This window comes from Rhamphochromis longiceps, linkage group LG12, assembly GCF_057381845.1.
Source record: "Rhamphochromis longiceps isolate RC_006_pf linkage group LG12, R_longiceps_female_GT1.1, whole genome shotgun sequence".
NCBI classification, from domain to species: Eukaryota; Metazoa; Chordata; class Actinopteri; order Cichliformes; family Cichlidae; genus Rhamphochromis; species Rhamphochromis longiceps.
The window spans coordinates 38776952-38796332 of NC_140568.1; the positions used below are offsets into that span (position 1 = coordinate 38776952).

A 19381-nucleotide genomic window follows, 5' to 3' on the forward strand; every position below is an offset into this window, starting at 1 on the left:
AGGACGCGGTGCAGGAAGAAGTGTGCACAGCGGGTGGAAAAGCGACAAACGAGGAAGCGGGTTAAATTTGTGTTTCAGGAACGGAACTGCGTTTCTGACTATTCTGCATGTGGCATGAAGACTAACTCAGGTCGGATATGGATGCACTATACCGAGCTGAGACGACACCAGCAGCCCTGCAGTCAGTCAGCGGCTATATCTACCCCTACGTGACTCTCCAATTCTGTCATCCCATCTACAAGCCGGTGATGTAATCTTCCCCTGGTAGAGTGGAGGGAAAAGCTTACTAATAGTACGCATTTAAAATTTTCACCTCCCACAATGCGAGTGCATCAGTGAAAACTGGGGTTAAACTCATTAGACCTTCTGTATCTAGGCTACAATTAGTGCAGCAATCCTTAATAATGCACTGAAATGTTTCCAAGCTTCATAATGCACTGTACCTTTTCTTTTTTTTAAACATAAGCTATAAGTGTAAGCATGTAAATAATGAGAGTGGTTTTTACAGGTGTTTTCTACAGTGTTTAGATGATGTTTACACATTACTCTGCTTTTTTTTTAATCTGTTGGGGGGAGTGTTATGTGGCTTGTTATTATAAAGAAAACTCCTAGGAAGCTATGCTGTTATGCTGTCTGTGATTTCTGCAAAAAAGAAAAAAGCTTTTCCCCCCCTAGTATATTTAATGTAATGTGGGTAAAATTCCTGAAACGGTCTTTTATAAAGTGTATGGTCTTTATACTTTTAAAACATTTCATATGAATTTTTAGCAGTCCTGATAATAAAAAAACGTTTACTGAGATATGTTCTTTGTGTCATTGCATTTAGACAAGAAATACACCTGATATTTGAGCTTAAGTGCTTTATTTCAAAACCAATGATCTCAGTGCTTCACTGCGCATTTTCCATATAGTCCTAGAGTCTATTAAGCAGCCCGAGGAAAATTATTCTAAATAAAATACACAGTAACAACATAAATGAGGAATAACAATGGAAGACAATTTACAGTGTGGACGATTATCAGATATGTGCCTCTGATGTCAGTGACAATGTATGTACTACATATCAACACTTTTACAATGCACCGTTTATGGTCAGGCTACTTAAACGGCACACACCACCTTGTTCCTTATTCAGTATCTATATATGCTTATGTTTTACCAACCACAACATCTTCTACCTAAAGAGTACAAACTGATTTTCCATTAAGAATCATTCTGAGACATTTCATTTTCAAATAAAGTCATTTGTAGAACTAAATCAATACATGTGATGAAATTGTAAAGACAACTCAGAGTGTATATTCAGTCACGTTTTACATTATAACCGCACTTAAAACAAACTTTTATATTAAAAAAAGTCAAATAAAAAGTTACCCATAGATTACAACAGTAGCAAACCATTGAAATTGAGCTCAAGTTTATGTTCCTTTACCACATTGATCATTTCTTTAAACATGTGGCCTCAATCACCAGCTTTATAGGAGATGATTGTTTTTAAATATATTCGATTATGGCCTTCTCAAATGCCTATAAATTTAATGTCCCCAATATATCATGTATTACCCCAATTATTCCTTGCCTGATTTATATAAGACATTTACAGAAACATCACTGTTTACCTGGCTTCAGAGTACAATCACATATCTCTGGATGCTCATGCTATATTATTAGAACTTAGTAAATTTGGAAGTGAGCTGAGGTGGTGCCATCCTTCCAGCATCTCAGGGTCTCAATGACAGTAGACCGACACAGTGGACACGTTCTCTCACGATCGAACCACAAACACAGGCATTCCTCGCAGAACACGTGCTGCAAAATAACAAAATCTTCATTTATTTGATGGCAGAAGTGTGACACATACATAGCTAGGATATCTTGCTAAAAATACCAATAAATAAGTAAATTTGTCACTCAAGCTACTCTTGTGAAAACTGCATCTAAAAAAAATGGACATAGTCACCATGAAATCATCACGGGTTAATGAAGCCTCGTTGTGAAACATTGAGCATACTTGACCCTCCATATAAGCACTTCCGAAACCAGATGTCACAACTGCAGGGAACATCTGACTGTGAAACCATGTGACATAACCATGGAAACAACAAAAGCAATAATCACATGTTAGGCTTGTCCTGCATTATTGCTCTTTTGGATAAAGGGGGCTGTAATTTCAAAAATTAACATCAGTCACTGAACCTAGTGACTGAGCCCTTATTAGAGGATCAAGGAATCTAAAAGCTGTTTGTGACCACAGAGCCACCCTCTGCTGGCCATTAGAAAGAATGCAGGTTTGGTTTCAGACCCAGAAACTATGTCCATCTTTTATAGAAGTCTATAACATAATTGTTATTTACAGATGATAACAGAGCAACAAAAGTAGGTCATATTAACTTTTAACCACACCCAAATAACAGTCAGTATATAGTGACATTCAGTGACAACAATTTTGACTTTAAATGAGCCAAATAATTTGCAAAATTTAGATTTTTTTTTTTTTTTTACCATTTTGTTACCAGTTAATGAACCCTTACCTGACAGAGAAGTGCAATGGGGTCTCTAAAATCAGCCTGACAAATAGCACAGACATCACCTGCCTCGCTGCACTGCTGACTGCCAGCTCTCACTCCATAACTCTGGATGACATATGCACAAACACACAAAGGAGTGAAATCTTCTGGATAGTCATTTAGATTTTTTATAAATTCTTCAAAAAACAAAAAACAAAACCCACAACTGACCTGGGAGCTGCAGAGCATGACCAAGGCCTTGTGTATTGCAGATATACGTCCGCAGATGTCAAAGGACTGCAAATCCATCAAGATCAAGACAAAGCACAATTATTTAAAAAATAAAAAAATATGGAATTACAGCATCCGTCAGGATTCCCCATTTCATCCAAAATTAGAAAGGACTTAGTTTACAGACATGCAAACAGATTCACAAGTCCATATTTGGGCACACCGCTGCTTTGAAATGAAAACAAAGAAACAAAAATCTATTTTACATAACTGTTCATTTCAACTTTAAAACAACAAAAATGGATTTCTTTTAGGGGCACACCTCACTAACTTAATTCTTATCTCACTGTCTTTATATGAAATAAAGCCATTACAAATTGATCAAAAGTCAAAATTGTTTCAGTTACACACAAACTAGACCTTTGATAACTTCCTTCACCTACAGCCTTCTGGTGTAAGCTCGTTTCTTTGAAGTTCATTCAACTGTTGCCCAGTCATTCAACACCGTTATGACGACAATGACTCAAAGAAGCATTCATATCAGCATGCTGTTATACTAAAGCAAGCCTTGCTTTGCCTGATTCTGGAAAACACCTGTGTGCTGCAACTTGTACATGGAGTACGCACATCCAGGAGATTACCCACGTAACTCAGTCGAACACCCCCATATTTAAGAACTACAACATCTGAATCACTGTTATATTTAAAGAAAGCAGGTCAATAATTGTAACCACACATTGTAGAATGAATAGTCTCAGAGTGTAAATAATCTTTGCATCATCCATAGACTTGCTCATTCATGTTCCATTAATTTTCACTATTTCTGTTCTCCCACAGAATGTCGTGTCCAACTTTTAGTGAGTCATTGCCCAAGAAAGTCTATTTTCTGAGTTTTGAAGTCTTTTTAAAGGCTGACCTTCCTGTGACCATTGACTAAGTTTTCTGCCTTCTTTCTTCCCCTGTCACGGGTCCATGAGCTGAGGTGCATTCTTACTCTGAAACTAATGTTGCTTAAAAACATCATCATTGTCAAATGTGACAATGCTGGGGTTTTTTTTTTTTTTTTTTCCACCAGTTTTACAGAAATTTGCAGAGGCATTACCTGTCCATACTGGGAACAGCAGACTAAATGGTACTAATGACTTACAATTATTGGGGAGAAAAGAATGGTTGAGGAAAAGTCTGATAATTTTAAATGACCCCTCATCTGGATTCCCCCTCATGCCAAAATTTCCATGATACCAATACATGACTGAAAATAATGACTGAATTTTGATGATTTTTTTTGCAAAGGAGCACCACTAAAATTCTACCAGAAGTCTAAAAGTAAGTCTTTAGTGGAAACCTTCCATGCAAAACCTAAAAAAAAAAAAAAAAGGACAAAAGCAATTTTGCCCTCAGGTGCTGAAACCTTGCAGAGGCTGTAGATGATGATGAGTGTAGCTCCCAGGAAGTAACTGTTTGAGGGGTCTTCTCCCATGATGTACTTGTACCACAACTGGATGGGAACGAGGGCTCGAAACAGCTGGCTCAGCTCCTCGATCAGCAGGTAGAACTTACCCTGCACAAACACACACAATATTAAAAACTACATCAATAGCTGAGACTTCAATTATTCAGTGTCAGTGACTATATGTGGCCATGTAAACTGAATGGCAGCACTTTTGAAAAAGAAACAAAAAAGACACATAACACAAGTTTCAAATATAAGGAAAAAATATATATACCCAGTGGAGACAATATGTATTCTTTGTCTGATCCACTCACTAGCTGTCCAAAAAAGCAAAAAGGACTCAGTAGCTTCAGGGCACTCTTCTATCTAGTCGAGAGCAGTGTGGTATTAAAAGCTTAAAACAGCATGCCTCCAGCCCAAATGTGGCCGCTGTCCAGATCTCAGCAGTTTCACAGCAGTACAAGCAATTTCCTCACACTGCAAGGGAAACTGGCAGCGGCTCTTTCCACCTGCTACCCAGTGCCCACATTAAGCTCAGCCCTATGGGGGCTCGCTAGCTATCTTTAAAGGGCCTCCCTTCCGTAATCACAGAGTAGAAATGTACTTCTGTCCCCACTGCCACAAAGTGTGTTAAGTGAATTGGGGACGGTTAAAAGCGGGGGCGAACAAAACGAAGGCAAACTTGATTCCCCGATTGCCCTGGCTTGCATAATGACTTCCTGGATGATAGCTGACAAAGATTGATGACTGTGGGTAAAGAGGCACAAGCAGCTGGGTAGGCAGGGGAAGTAGACCTCTACTAGCTACTAATTCATCTTCCTTATTGTCCCCTCAGTCTGGCATCCCACAGTGCCCATCACGCCCACGTAAAAACTGTCAAATTTAAAGTTTGGAGATGAGCCAGCCAGTGTGAGTAGCAGATACTGCTTGAGTAGTCCTTAGCTTAGCCATTACTGTACATTTTTATCTACAAGACTGGAATCTACATTACTCAGAAAGGATTGACAAACAAAATGTGTAGTCGGTTCTGTCATAGCTTATTCTTACTTCCTTTGACTGGCACATTGTGGGTCATTCTTTTAGGGCTGTTGCAATATCCAATGTTATTTTGGACCTCAAAACAAAAAAGGATGCACTAATATTATCACAATATGAATAAAATAACAGTAATAATAGCGTCACTCAAATTTAGCTATATATAAAATACGAGTGTATGGAGGTGGTAAGAAAGTTACACAAGAAGAACAATTGCAGTGACAGTTACACAGAAACTGCAAGCTGGACAAATCGTATCACTAAAATTAGCCACACAGTTATTCAATTCACCCGAAACATGAATTTACTTTGTTCTATACTGCCTTACATGTAATACAATTTGACTTTGTATGACTGTTCAAACTAAAAAACTTTAACAATGAGATTTAGTTAATGGAACTTACTGGACGCTCCTGTTCGAGTCATTTTTTCCACAGCTACCAAAAGTCTAAAAAGGAAATCTTTCTGGCGTAGGCAGAACAAACATTTAAAATAATTTTTGTGCATTCTTTACCTTCTTTAGTTTATTATTTTTATTTTATTTTTATTATTTTTTCTTAACAGAGCTGCATTTCTGTGCAAAGGTCTTGCGCAAATGCTCACTTCTTTATATTGTTCTTCCAAGGAACCAGCCTTTCTTCTCAGTTTTTAAAAAAAAAAAGTGGTCTTCAGCAAAAGTTTTCTGAAGGTCTTTTAAAGGTTTTCTTTGGGCATTGGCAGCTTTGTCGTGCGGTCCAGTCTTTGTACTCGACCATTTTCAGTTGAACACTTTTCTTGTTTTGTTTTTTTAAAAGTGTGTGTCCTTAAAAGAAATGAGGAAAAATGAAGGGCAAAAGAAGAAGTAAATGCCCTAAAAATGATCTACAGTAGATTACAGTAGCTGAAAGTCATGTTCTTAAGAAATAGAGTAAAAAAAAATCCAAAGACTCTGTGAAAGGTCTTTGATATGCATACCTGCGATATGCATTTATTTTATAGTAATTTCTCTACTCTTGGGATTTATTAGGTATATCTTATGTATTTAAAATATATTTAACTCCATATTAGCACGACTGAAATTAGTGACAACTTGATAACACTGAAAATACATGTTTAGTAATTACCCATTAAATAAGATTCAAGCAAAAGCAGTTTTATGAGTCTATGCCTTTAAAACATAACCGTCATGGAACTTCTGATCGCATGCCCGCTATTGCTTGTGCAAACTTGTGCTGACTGCAGTGATTATGTGGAATCATTAGTGTATCCACAGCTGGACACAGTAATGAATCCAAAAGGCAGATTATATGACTTCATGGGGTTCAGAACAGACAGCACTGTCTGGCTTCAATGAGAAAAAAGCTAAGAATTGATGATATAATTGGGGATTACCAAAATATTTTACGTGTCCCATCACAACTGTGAAGCTTCAATCCGTGTGTGTATATTTGTGTGTTTGTGAGCGGAGGATACAGGTAATGGTCCAGCTCCAGGGAGGGATGACCTCACCTCTGCAATCCCCTCGAGGGCAAATGAGCTCAGTTGCTGGCTGGTGTGGTTCTGATAGGCCTCTAGGTTTGTTTATCAGTGGAAAATTTAATCCTAATACTTTATAACTCCCCCCTCCTCTACCTCCCATTTAACGCACAAGCACACAACGGGAATACAAGCTGCACCTGTATGGAAATCAAAGTGTGTGTGTGTGTGTGTGTGTGTGTGCGTGCGCATTTGCAGTCATACTTTGTCGCCTCAGGACAGAAAAAAACCACACAAGCAGACACCCGCACTCACAAGGCTCACCTAAGGAGTACCGTTTAAAACCTAATGAATACAAAACAGCTTCACACTGTGACCCTTTAGCACTTTGTTCACTCAGTGGAGTATTTCATCATAGTTTAGCAAATTTTCTTTTTTCACCTCATGAACCGAGCTTAACAACTTTAAGAGTGAGCACCCTGTAACTTGACATGTTGTGAACAAGCATGAATACTGCCTTTTGACAGAAACTTGGCTTAGATGTCTTTCAAGTTTGCTATACAATCTTACAACATATACAACCTGGTATTTCATTAATGAGTTAAAGAGAAAGAAAGGTTTTTGATCAAGTTGTTCTAAATCTTAATAATAATAATTTGCAGTGTGATAATCGAAGAAGAAAAGAATGACATGATCTGGAAAGTAAAGATGCTCAGTTTTGGTAAAGGCCTAATCAAAATTAATCAGTTGTATGGCCAATAATTATAATCTCAATTATTTGATATTTTATGATTTTTCATGAACTTTAACATTTGCATTTGATTCCCTTTTTTTCCAAATACAGGATTTGCTTGGGTTTTAATTAGAAATCGCATGAAAAGCAAACGTGAACGTGGTCAAAGACACAAGTCATCTGGTTGTGAGTTTATGACCCTTCCTGCAAAGTCACCTGGCAGTCGCTCCCTGCCTGCAGCCTCCACTGCAGGAGGCCTGCAGATGAAGGCAACAAGACGACCGAGCTGAATGTGCTTGCAAAGCCAGCGTGGTAGCCATGGGGAGAGAGACTGAGAACATAAAGCCAACAAACAACTGACCGCCAAAAGGGGACACTGTGAGAAATCCCCTGAGACCTTGCAACCATTAAATTGCCTTCCACAAGTTTACCTACCGAAATCTTTTATGTCTATTACTGCTTGTTAACGAAATACTCTTTTTCCATCATCTTGGTCTTAAATGAGCTAAATAATGAGTAAAGTTGAACTTTTAGGGAGGAGCAAAAGAGGACTGCTGTCAAGGAAAGGAGTACGCTTGATTTTAACACAGACAAAATGATTGCTTTACAGTGAAAATCAAGGCAAAGAAGAATTAATTTTTATCTGTTATATCTGTTCACTGCATCACTATCTGATGAAGAAATCTACAACACTCTTACATCACTCTGACCAGACCTGATGACAGAGTAATGAGCACAGAGTTTCAGATTAAAGCCGCTGCCCAGTCACAGTGGAAGGACCTGGTTGAGATGATTTAGCTATCTGACTATTATACCTTCTGGCCACATTCTAAATGAGGTTTTTCAAAAATGTGCAAAATCTGGACATTTCTATTGGACATCGATCTAAGTGGAAGAAAATTAAAGCAGTGGTCCCCAACCCCCGGGCCACAGACCGGTACCGGTCCATGAGTCGTTTGGTACCGGGCCGCGAGAGTTGATGTTACTCTCAATGTCGTTGGCGCATTTCAGGAGGACGCTGCTAATAAAGTTACACAATTACACAGTGAATTTGCATTTATTATTATTTTTACAAAATGCCACAGTTTTTTGTCTTGGTCGTATCATCCTCGACACCTTAAAGGCCGGTACGTGAAAACATTGTCTGACATTAAACCAGTCTGTGGCACAAAAAAGGTTAGGGACCGCTGAATTAATGGATACTTATTTCTTAATTTACACTTTCACTGAAATCAAAATGTTGTCTTGGTCTCTGTATCTTTTTTTAACATGAAAAACGTGCATTTTCTGTAAAAAGGTCTAGAAAATGAATGAATCTGGATTTCTTACCCTGGATTTGAATGCCAGGAGAATCTTAGGCAGAAAGAGGACAAAGCATTTCAGGATGATGGTGACGTACTTGAGTACAAAATCTGTGATGCCCACTGCCCAGATCAGATCAAAGAAATCAAAGCTGTTGAGGATGGGCTTGGCAAATATGAGGCTAGAAGAGAAAAACAAAATGAATCAGCGACTTATTGTCAAGGATGGTGTTGCTTACACTTCGTCTAATGACAAACAACAGCAGGAAAAGATGTCAGAACATGTCAGAAACTCTGTGGAAACAAAACAACAAAACAAACAAAAATACTCACAGGACAAGATCAGACAAGAACGGGAACACTGCCTGAAGGAAATGGAAGTAAAAATAAAACGCACAACATAAAAATGAATGGGGAAAAACCTAAATGTATATGTAGAAAAAATAAAATAAAATGGCAGGCAAAGAAACACAGAACTACTAGAAAAATCTTTGCTGGTTCACTACCTGTTGTGCAGCTCTTCATGACTAAATGTGTAGTAGATATACACGATGTTCCCTCCAAGGAACATGATGATCCATAGAGCAACAAATACAGAACGTTCCTCCTGGTAACAGAGACACATAGAGGGATTTCAAGCAACATGCACCATACATTTCTTCTAAATGTGCTGTAAGGTGCTAGTATTTCAAATAATGCTGCAAACTAACAGAATGCTTGGTGTGTTATGAGTTTGTTTGAATGTGAAAGAGCATGTATACATAGACATCTCTCACATAAAAAGTCAATTTTAAAAGGTATTTCAGTGATTATACACCAAATTGATTTATGATGTTTAGAATAAGACTTATTCAGCGTGTATATTTTTCTTATGCTCATCAAGACCAACGACGATGATGAATTAATCCACCTACAAAATCTTCTGTCTACCAAAAAATGATTACACTTATTTATTTATTTTTACAATACAGCTCTGTTGTAGTCCAATTGTTATTGAAACGGCACTACGTTACATTTAACACACAATATCGTCAAAAAATGGATCAGTGCATTCTGTTTTAACATCACTAAAAATATTATTTAATAATAATAATTACTAATTTAATATCATTTAACAGTTTTATTAAGTATAATAAAGAGAAATAAGGAACATAATTACATCTTTCAGTAATAATTGCTGTGCTAAAACGTGCTTGGAAAACATTAGCGTGAATCTGATCTAAGAATAAAATAGCTATACTTCTTGGATTTTGTTCTACCCTTTACCCGTAATGATACTTGGTGCCTTAAAGTGGAATTGGCATAGGCAAACGTGCTGGCCATCCCCACGCATACAGCAATTCCTGCGAGAGAGGTGCAATATCATCAGTGCATGAGAGGTACCGTTAAACAATCTTAGCCACATTAGTCCTCCACAAGCTGAAATACCTAGTTTATGCTGAAAGCAGACTTTAGCCAACAAAATAAGGATGAAGGGGAAGCCTCTCTGTAGCCAGGTGACCACTGCTTTCAACTCAGACAAAGCTGGGGCTGGGGTGGACTGGTCTTCCTGGGCCTCCTCCCTGGAGCTGTGCCTTTCTGAGCCAGCTGCTGTGGTAGCCTGCTGGAGCAGGGACGAGGTCCTATGCTGAAGGGGCTGATGGTGGAAGTGGTGATGGTGATGATGGTGCTGAGGTGGCCGAGGGAGAAAAGGTCCACCCTCTGTGCGATGGGGCCCCCCTTCCTCTCTGGATGATGTTGTCATCTGGATAAAAACTTCAGGGGGAGAGCCCAAGACTAAGCCGGCTGCCTGGAATTGGGCAGAGGAGACAGAGCTGGAGGGGACACCAACAAGGCCGGAGAAGATCTGCTGGGGAGAAGCGGGTGATTCAGGCTTCAGGCAGTCAAACACACCACCCTCATCCAGGCTGCTTTCCGATCCCAGAGTTTGGCTTCGGCTCCTAAATGGAGAAAAATTGCACGTAGTATAGTATGCAGTCTTTGAATAATCATCAGCATCTTAATCTGTGTAGTGTGTTCTTCAATTATCAGAAAACCTCTGGGGACAAAGATGCGTTTTTCTTTTACTCCAAGTCACAGATATTAAATTGAGACTGATGATAAAACTTGATGAGTTTGGCTTTCGGTTGCAGTTTTTCTTAAACAGGGGTTAAATGAATGAAATGAAGAAGCCTAAAGCTCCCTCTTCAGAGCCACGTCCTCTAGCTCTTCTGCTGGGGACACTGAGACATTCCCAAGCCAGCTCAGAGACATAATCTCTTGAGCGTACCCTGGGTCTTCCCCAAGGCCTCCTCACAGTAGGGGATGCCCCAAACACCTCACCCAGGAGGCATTCAGGTGGTCCAGATGTCAGATGCCCAAACAACTTCAACTGATTCATTCATTGCAGAGGAGTAAAAGCTTTATTCTGAGTTCCTCCTGTATGACCGAGGTCTTTAGTATGTCTCTAAAGGCCGGCCTGAGCGCCATTCATTTCCGCTGCCAGTATGTTGCTCACTGAATTATTGAACTAAACGCGATTGGAGCTCCAATTTTTTTATTCTGGCAAAATGAAATGATGCTGGTCTATAACTCCTTTTGTTTTGTGCTGAGAGTAATTAAGAGTTATAAGGCAACAAATGGAGGAAGGCCAAACTCAAAGTGTTGCAACAATGTTGGAAAGCACATATAACCTACAATTGCAAATATGTGGCCTTGCCAAAACTACCAAGAAAGCATACAGGCGGTGCAGGCAGAAGGGGTGACAAAAGCATCTGTGCATTTGTGCAGCACCTCCTTTCCCCACCTTTCAGAGGGCATGCCATCCGTGTTGCTGCTGTGTCTCCTCTGCATGGCATACCGATCATCACCACATGGTCCAGTCCTGTAAACGCACAAATCCACAGTATCATCACCAGTATGTGATTCACAGAAGTGACCAAAAATATAAACCACTTTACCTGAATTAATGCGGTGTACTGGACTACAGCTCTTGTCATGGTTGTTGTAAATGGTTAGCTAGACAGCTGCTGCTGCTGCCCAGACGATCCGCTCGGGAAACTTCCGGTGTGGCGTCACTAAGACCGCCATCTACCAATCAGCACCTTCTTTCCGACCACACTACATCCGTGCTGGGGATTTGTTTTGCTGATGCTGGATGTCAGATTTTGCTGAAAAAAAATCCCACCGTTTCTTCTTACTAGACATAATTTTGGACATGATCGAATTATTATCTACAGAGGAGACGAAGAAGCGTTATTAAACAGCGTCATAGCTTATTGGTTATCGCTCCTCATTATTTATCTAGCAACACCGAGAGCAGACGGCGCTAGCTAGCAGGCTAACAAAGCTGGCATTTACAGTGAAACACTTAGCTTGCATGTCCAGCGCGTAATTCGGTAGTTTCAAAACATTATATTTAAAGGTTGCTATTGTGAGTTTAAGAGTTAAAACATGGGTTAGCTAGAGTTAGCTATTTTCCGTCTATGTCCTATATTTGCATTTTTACCACCAACTGAGCTAGCTTTACATTATTTACAGTTAGCCTTTTCATATTCCTGAAAATTGAAGACAGCCAGAGAACTGCTATCCGTGGAGGTTTGATGTGTTGGGCTGTCACTTGCATTTCCCCAAAGCAAGCCATGCTATGATGGTGCTACGGCGGCTACTGAGAAAGCGCTGGGTGCTGGGAGTTGTCTTTGGACTCTCCCTCATCTACTTTCTGACCAGCACACTCAAACAGGTACAGAAACTCACACTGAGATAAGTCGATTACAGAAAAAAACATGCAAGAGGAAAAAAAGATCTAGTCACTTTCTTTTTTCTTTGCTTTGTAAAAACAAAAAAACACACTACATGCCAATTCTAAGTAGGAAACCAAACATACACGCATTAGTAGGGAGCTGTATATCCAAGCTTCTACCTTGTCCAAATAACTATTCTTCTGAATAATCACAATTTGTGGCATTATTTTTTGAAAGTGTAGCTGGGTCTAATATTACAGACTTTTACCAGCATCTAAACAATAATTTATGCCCACTTTTTTGACAGATTTCTAAATGAAAATGTTTGTGCTTTCTGTTTTGTGTGTGTATGTGTTCCTCAAGCTTGGGTCCTCTACCAGCAGCCCGAGAATGTGAGGGCTCTGATCTTAGCTGTTCCTATGACTGCACTCTTCTGGACAGGCCTCTGATGGTCAGCCTGCAGTCTGCTGGAGCCACTATTCAATTTTGGGGTTTACAGTTCGTATCACTGGGGCCACTTGACTTTTCCTTCCACGTCTGCTTCAGTTGTTCCTTCAGCTTCTCAGTTTTCTCATGCTTTCTTTTTGAAGTTGTTGTCCCATGGGATAGAGACATTTGCAGTCTCCTGCTTTTTGTCAGCCACCACTTTCTGTGTGGCTGGCCATCAGCTTCTTCTCTATCCTGAAAGTCCCACAGGGTCTTAGCCCTGCAGTTTTCAGCCAGCAGGTAATAGTAGACTTCTAAAACACATGCGCATAGATATTCTCGTACACTATCCCAGCCACTTGATAGGTCCTCTCAATGTATGTTGTCCCTTCTTGCATCTTAGATTCTGCTGCAGTGTGCTGGATAGTTCTAGGAAGCCTTTGCACAGTCTGCAGCTTGGCTTCTGTCAGCTGTGGTAGACCCCTGCCTCTATGGATCTGGTGCTTAGGGCCTATTCTTGTGATGCCATGAGCTGCCTCTGTGCTGTCCTTTAAGTCTCTAGCCACTGGTAGGATTTCTTGATGCCAGCCACTTCCTCCATCTGTTGATGGTACACCCCATGTAGGGGCTTGGTCTTGTATGATAGCTTCTCTTGTTCCTCATCACCAGCTGCCTTCAGCCAGCTGAAGACCTCATAGAGCAGCTTAACTTGGGGGCTCTCTGTCCGATGCATTAACAGAGGCTCCACGTTTCTTCCTGGATTGTGGCTCTGGCACTCATTAATCCTCTTTATTCCTCTCTCTGTTGCTCATAGAGCCTCAGGGTGATGGCCTTTGGGTGGAGAACTCATCAGTGGCATCTGTGGCCCTTTCATTATTATTATTATTATTATTATTATTATTATTATTATTATCTGATGACTACCATTGAGCTGACCGTTCTGCCTCCTGGCAGCTCCACCTCTTCAGTCCAGATCACCTTTACTTTCTTTCTAACCATTCAGCCACACACTCACTCAGTCTGAATGACACCTTAATGTCTAGAGTCTCGGATTACTGCTGCACCAGTAGCTGGTGCTTTGACCCAGCTACTGGTCAACGTACCCGTTATTTCCAATGCTGTGCTCATGTGTGGACTCATGTGCCTATTCAGTTTGGTTACGGTGATGCTGCGCAGGATCTTTGCTTTTCCTTGAACTGCACTTTTCTGGACAAAGCTGTCGGTTTTCATTCCTGGAATCTGCTTTTTCACTGCCCAGAGTGTTCAGATCATCAAAGTGACCACTGTTCCCCTCTCCTTGTACATCTTCTCTGGCTCTTCTCTCAGCCCTTGGTATTTCTCAAGCTTCTCGTGTTTCTTCATCCTGATGTTGCTATTGCTTGGTATTGCTACTGCTGGGTATTGCTACATCGATCACTATGGCCTTCTTACTCTACTTGTCTTCTACATTGTTGAAACAGTGGCTATAGTTTCTCGAAACATTACTGTTATTGACAGATATTATCTGTCAGAATAATAATATAGTGAATTTAGAATAGGGTTACAGTGGGGCAAAAAAGTATTTAGTCAGCCACCGATTGTGCAAGTTCCCCCACTTAAAATGATGACAGAGGTCAGTAATTTGCACCAGAGGTACACTTCAACTGTGAGAGACAGAATGTGAAAAAAAAATCCATGAATTCACATGGTAGGATTTGTAAAGAATTTATTCGTAAATTAGGGTGGAAAATAAGTATTTGGTCACCTCAAACAAGGAAAATCTCTGGCTCTCACAGACCTGTAACGTCTTCTGTAAGAAGCTTTTCTGTCCCCCACTCGTTACCTGTATGAATGGCACCTGTTTGAACTCATCATCTGTATAAAAGACACCTGTCCACAGCCTCAAACAGTCAGACTCCAAACTCCGCCATGGCCAAGACCAAAGAGCTTTCGAAGGACACCAGGAAAAGTATTGTAGACCTGCACCAGACTGGGAAGAGTGAATCTACAATAGGCAAGCAGCTTGGTGTGAAAAAATCAACTGTGGGAGCAATCATCAGAAAATGGAAGACATACAACACCACTGATAATCTCCCTCGATCTGGGGCTCCACGCAAGATCTCATCCCGTGGGGTCAAAATGATCATGAGAACGGTGAGCAAAGATCCCAGAACCACACGGGGGGACCTGGTGAATGACCTGCAGAGAGCTGGGACCAAAGTAACAAAGGTCACCATCAGTAACACACTACAACGGCAGGGAATCAAATCCCGCAGTGCCAGACGTGTTCCGCTGCTGAAGCCAGTGCATGTCCAGGCCCGTCTGAAGTTTGCCAGAGAGCACATGGATGATACAGCAGAGGATTGGGAGAATGTCATGTGGTCAGATGAAACCAAAGTAGAACTTTTTGGTATAAACTCAACTCGTCGTGTTTGGAGGAAGAAGAATACTGAGTTGCATCCCAAGAACACCATACCTACTGTGAAGCATGGGGGTGGAAACATCATGTTATGGGGCTGTTTTTCTGCCAAGGGGACAGGACGACTAATCCGTGTTAAGGACAGAATGAATGGGGCCACGTATCGTGAGATTTTGAGCCAAAACCTCCTTCCATCAGTGAGAACTTTGAAGATGAAACGAGGCTGGGTCTTCCAAAATGACAATGATCCAAAACACACCGCCCAGGCAACAAAGGAGTGGCTCCGTAAGAAGCATTTGAAAGTCCTGGAGTGGCCTAGCCAGTCTCCAGACCTCAACCCCATAGAAAATCTGTGGCGGGAGTTGAAAGTCCGTGTTGCTCGGCGACAGCCCCATAACATCACTGCTCTCGAGAAGATCTGCATGGAGGAATGGGCCAAAATACCAGCTACTGTGTGTGCAAACCTGGTAAAGACCTATAGTAAACGTTTGACCTCTGTTATTGCCAACAAAGGTTATGTTACAAAGTATTGAGTTGTATTTTTGTTATTGACCAAATACTTATTTTCCACCCTGATTTACGAATAAATTCTTTACAAATCCTACCATGTGGATTCATGGATTTTTTTTTTCACATTCTGTCTCTCACAGTTGAAGTGTACCTCTGGTGCAAATTACTGACCTCTGTCATCATTTTAGGTGGGGGAACTTACACAATTGGTGGCTGACTAAATACTTTTTTGCCCCACTGTATATGCGCAACCATATTCTGAAATTTATGTTGCTCTTCATTAGCTTTCCATGACCCGTTTCTTGTATGTGTGCATTTTTCAGGAGGAGCGGACCATACGAGACCGAACACTCTTAGAAGTTAGAGATTCAGATCATCGCATCCCCTGGAAAGTCCGCTTTAACCTGGGGAACAGCAGCCGACAGATCACTCAGTGTAGAAATTCCATCCAGGGCAAGACACTGCTTACAGACGAACTTGGTGAGTAATAAATCTATTACTCACCACCATACAGTGATAACACATCGGATGTAGCCTGTAACCAGTGCTTATCATAATCTGCATTAATGTTTTACAGGATATGTCTGTGAGAGAAAAGACTTGCTCGTTAATGGCTGCTGTAACGTCAATGCTCCCAGCACCAGACAGTACATATGTAAAAGTTGCCTGGCCAATGGATGCTGTAGCATCTATGAGTATTGCGTGTCATGCTGTCTCCAGCCCGATAAGGTAATCTGTCACATCAAGGGCCTTCAGGATCATCGCGTTTAACTTTCATCGGAAAAGGCATATCTGCCCACATGCTGTGCACCTTTGCATGCACACATTTGAAACTAGGGCTGCTCAATTAATCGAATTTTAATCACGATTACGATCTGGGCTTTCAACGATCATTAAAAATGACTGAGCCGATTATTAGCCCCTCCCTCGTTTATCCGCGACACCTTAAAGGCCGGTCCGTGAAAATATTGTCGGGCATAAACCGGTCCGTGGTGCAAAAAAGGTTGGAGACCGCTGATTAAGAGGACCCGAGGGAAGCTCGGAAAGCTAAGCAGAAGTTATTTGGAGAGGAGAGTGACTGCCGTTGGTTGAAAAGAGAGGTAAAAAAAAAAAAACTTCAGTGGTGTTGCACACTATTTTATATTATTTTTTAAAGTCATTGTTAACCCTTTAAAGCCGTCAGAGCAGCACGCTCCGTTTTGTGTAACTATTTTTAAATCCCTGTAGAACCTGGACCATGTAAGCTAGCGCAATAATTTGTTTTGCATATGAAACCAGAGGAGTTGTACTTACATCTCATACCATCAGCTTGTCCTCGGTCACGGTTTCCTTCCACATAAAGCTTTGCAAAAATTGCATAAAAAGCGCTTGCAGGAACAAAAACATAATATTCCAGAAACACGCTTCGCTGATCCAATCAGCTGTTCGTAACACTTCCCACAGTGAAACAGGCGTCAGCGCGAACTATCACATGTCTGCCATTTCCTGGCCGAAACCGGTAGTGACGTCATTTTCGCGGAAATGTAGTTTTTTTTACTTGTAGGCCTTAAAGGCCTATACTGGTCATGTTTGACTTTTCTGAATAGTTTCTGGGATGCTTAGAACTCGAATTGCACAGCTGGAAATAGTTTATTTTGATGCACCTGCTGTTTTCTTTGAAAATTTGCATCATAGGATTGTTTTTTTGTTTTTCCTGCAGTATATAAAAATTGGTGTATCTCCAAAATAAAACTATGAACACACTCAAAATAAGTTTCCTGTTGTTGTAAACTATTTTTTGCAAATTTTTTGTATTTAAAGTTTTGAGGGATAAACCTCTTAAATTTCTCCAAGTAGAAATATATGTAAAAAAACAAAACAAAAACGATTTTCAATTTTTTTTTGTAGTTTATTGCACTTTTTTGCAATTAATGTAGTTACTATGGACTTAATGCATACATATTATTAAAATATGGGCTATAACAGTTGTATAGCAACTTGAAATGCTCCCATAAATGGCACTACAACATGTAAAAAAATAATATAAGCTCTGGCGGACTTGGTTCTATAGTAGGTCTTAAAGGGTTAAATAAATATCGTCAAATAATCGTGATCTCAATTTCAGTGAAAATAATCGTGATTATCATTTTTGCCATAATCGAGCAGCCCTATTTGAAACCAAAGATATCATTTAAAATTGCATATTGAGTTTGCATTTTAAGCAAAGCAGTGCATGCAATGGGAACAGATAATAAATCTAAGTGATTATAAATCTATACATGTTTTTGTACATGTTCAATTTCTTTTCTTTCTATTTTTGTTTAGCAACTTCTTCTTGAGCGCTTCCTGAATCGTGCAGCTGAAGGTTTCCAGAATCTTTTCACTGCTGTCGCGGATCATTTTGAGTTGTGTCTGGCCAAGTGTAGGACATCTTCACAAGTATGTTAAGTTCAACAGAAGAAACAAACATGAATTGTTAGATTTTCCAAACCAGTTTTAAAGTGTTGACCCATACAAATCATAATAACAATAACTGTAATCATTTGGAAACAAAGGAATAGTGAAATTAGTAGTCTGGCGGATATGCAGCAACACTTACCCTTATCTCTTGACATTCAAAGTCGATATTTTGCTCATACATTTATCTGTATATTTTTCAGACAGTTGTTGACAAAAGATACGCTTTTATTTGAACTTGATGCATCACTATGACACATAATGATTTTCTCATGAATTTCCTGAGACAGTTGGTTCATTTAGAAATTTGAAAAACTCCCCAAAATAAAAATAAATAAAAAACAGAAACAAAACTGATTCTCGGCTAATCTCATTGTAAATCACTGAATCTGCACAAGCTTTGAATATTTTCAGTACTGTGAAAGTATTGAGAAGAGCAATATAAGTGCTTTGTGAAAAAACTTTTTAGTTTGTCTCATTTCTATTTTTCCCCTTCTCCAGAGCGTTCAACATGAAAACACGTACCGAAACCCTCAAGCAAAGTACTGCTATGGTGAGAGTCCTCCAGAACTTCTGCCTGTATGAGCCTATTTGACTTGCTTCTGGTGTTTAGTAATCGAAGAGCAATGGAATAGCAATTGACAAATAAGGGTGTTTGTTGAAGAGATGGTGCATATGAAATGCTTGGACAATTTTGCAATATTGTGGCAAAGAGATGAAGGAATGCAAGACCAACCTCAAAAAGGACAAAACGCTGTATGCTTTTTTTTTTCTTCTTTTTTAAAATTATTTACACTTCATAAGTGCATAATACGCTTTATCCGTTCATCCGTGATGATCATCAGGTCTATTTAGCAGGCAGCTCATCCATCAACACTTGCTTCAAACAAGTCATAAAGTCATGTCATGAAATCAAACGAACCTTTCTGTTTTGTTCTGAACATTTTAAAATGGCAAAGAATGTGTCCTAACCTCTGTGTATAGTGCATGCAGATGAAATGCTTATTTAATAAAAGGGACTGTGAAACTGAATGAGTTTCTGCTTTTTTCTCTCTGAATGGTGACATGTAGATTTTGTAGTAGTGTGGTTTAAATGGCAGTTTAACTCTAGCAGGTTTTATTTAACTGAAATAACAGTGGTAGATAGCAATGTCATGCATTCAAATTTTATTAA

At 39.9% G+C, this 19381-nt stretch overlaps 2 protein-coding genes across 2 annotated transcripts; one reads left to right on the forward strand and one right to left on the reverse strand.

The window, feature by feature from the left end:
- Nucleotides 1-851: 851 nt before the first annotated feature.
- Nucleotides 852-11784, reverse strand: rnft2 (ring finger protein, transmembrane 2). The gene is made up of 10 exons (XM_085426259.1): nucleotides 11655-11784; nucleotides 11501-11578; nucleotides 10144-10655; nucleotides 9982-10058; nucleotides 9222-9322; nucleotides 8744-8897; nucleotides 4150-4299; nucleotides 2739-2804; nucleotides 2532-2633; nucleotides 852-1809 (listed from the first exon to the last, which is right to left on the reverse strand). The coding sequence occupies exons 2-10, from the start codon at nucleotides 11545-11547 to the stop codon at nucleotides 1675-1677; spliced, it is 1344 nt and encodes a 447-aa protein (XP_085282385.1). The 5' UTR covers nucleotides 11548-11578; nucleotides 11655-11784; the 3' UTR covers nucleotides 852-1674.
- A 38-nt stretch (nucleotides 11785-11822) lies between these two features.
- spring1 (SREBF pathway regulator in golgi 1) lies at nucleotides 11823-19239 on the forward strand. The gene is made up of 5 exons (XM_085426260.1): nucleotides 11823-12436; nucleotides 16095-16251; nucleotides 16349-16500; nucleotides 18076-18189; nucleotides 18709-19239. Exons 1-5 carry the CDS (start codon nucleotides 12341-12343, stop codon nucleotides 18790-18792), a joined length of 603 nt encoding a protein of 200 aa, XP_085282386.1. The 5' UTR covers nucleotides 11823-12340; the 3' UTR covers nucleotides 18793-19239.
- Nucleotides 19240-19381: the final 142 nt, after the last annotated feature.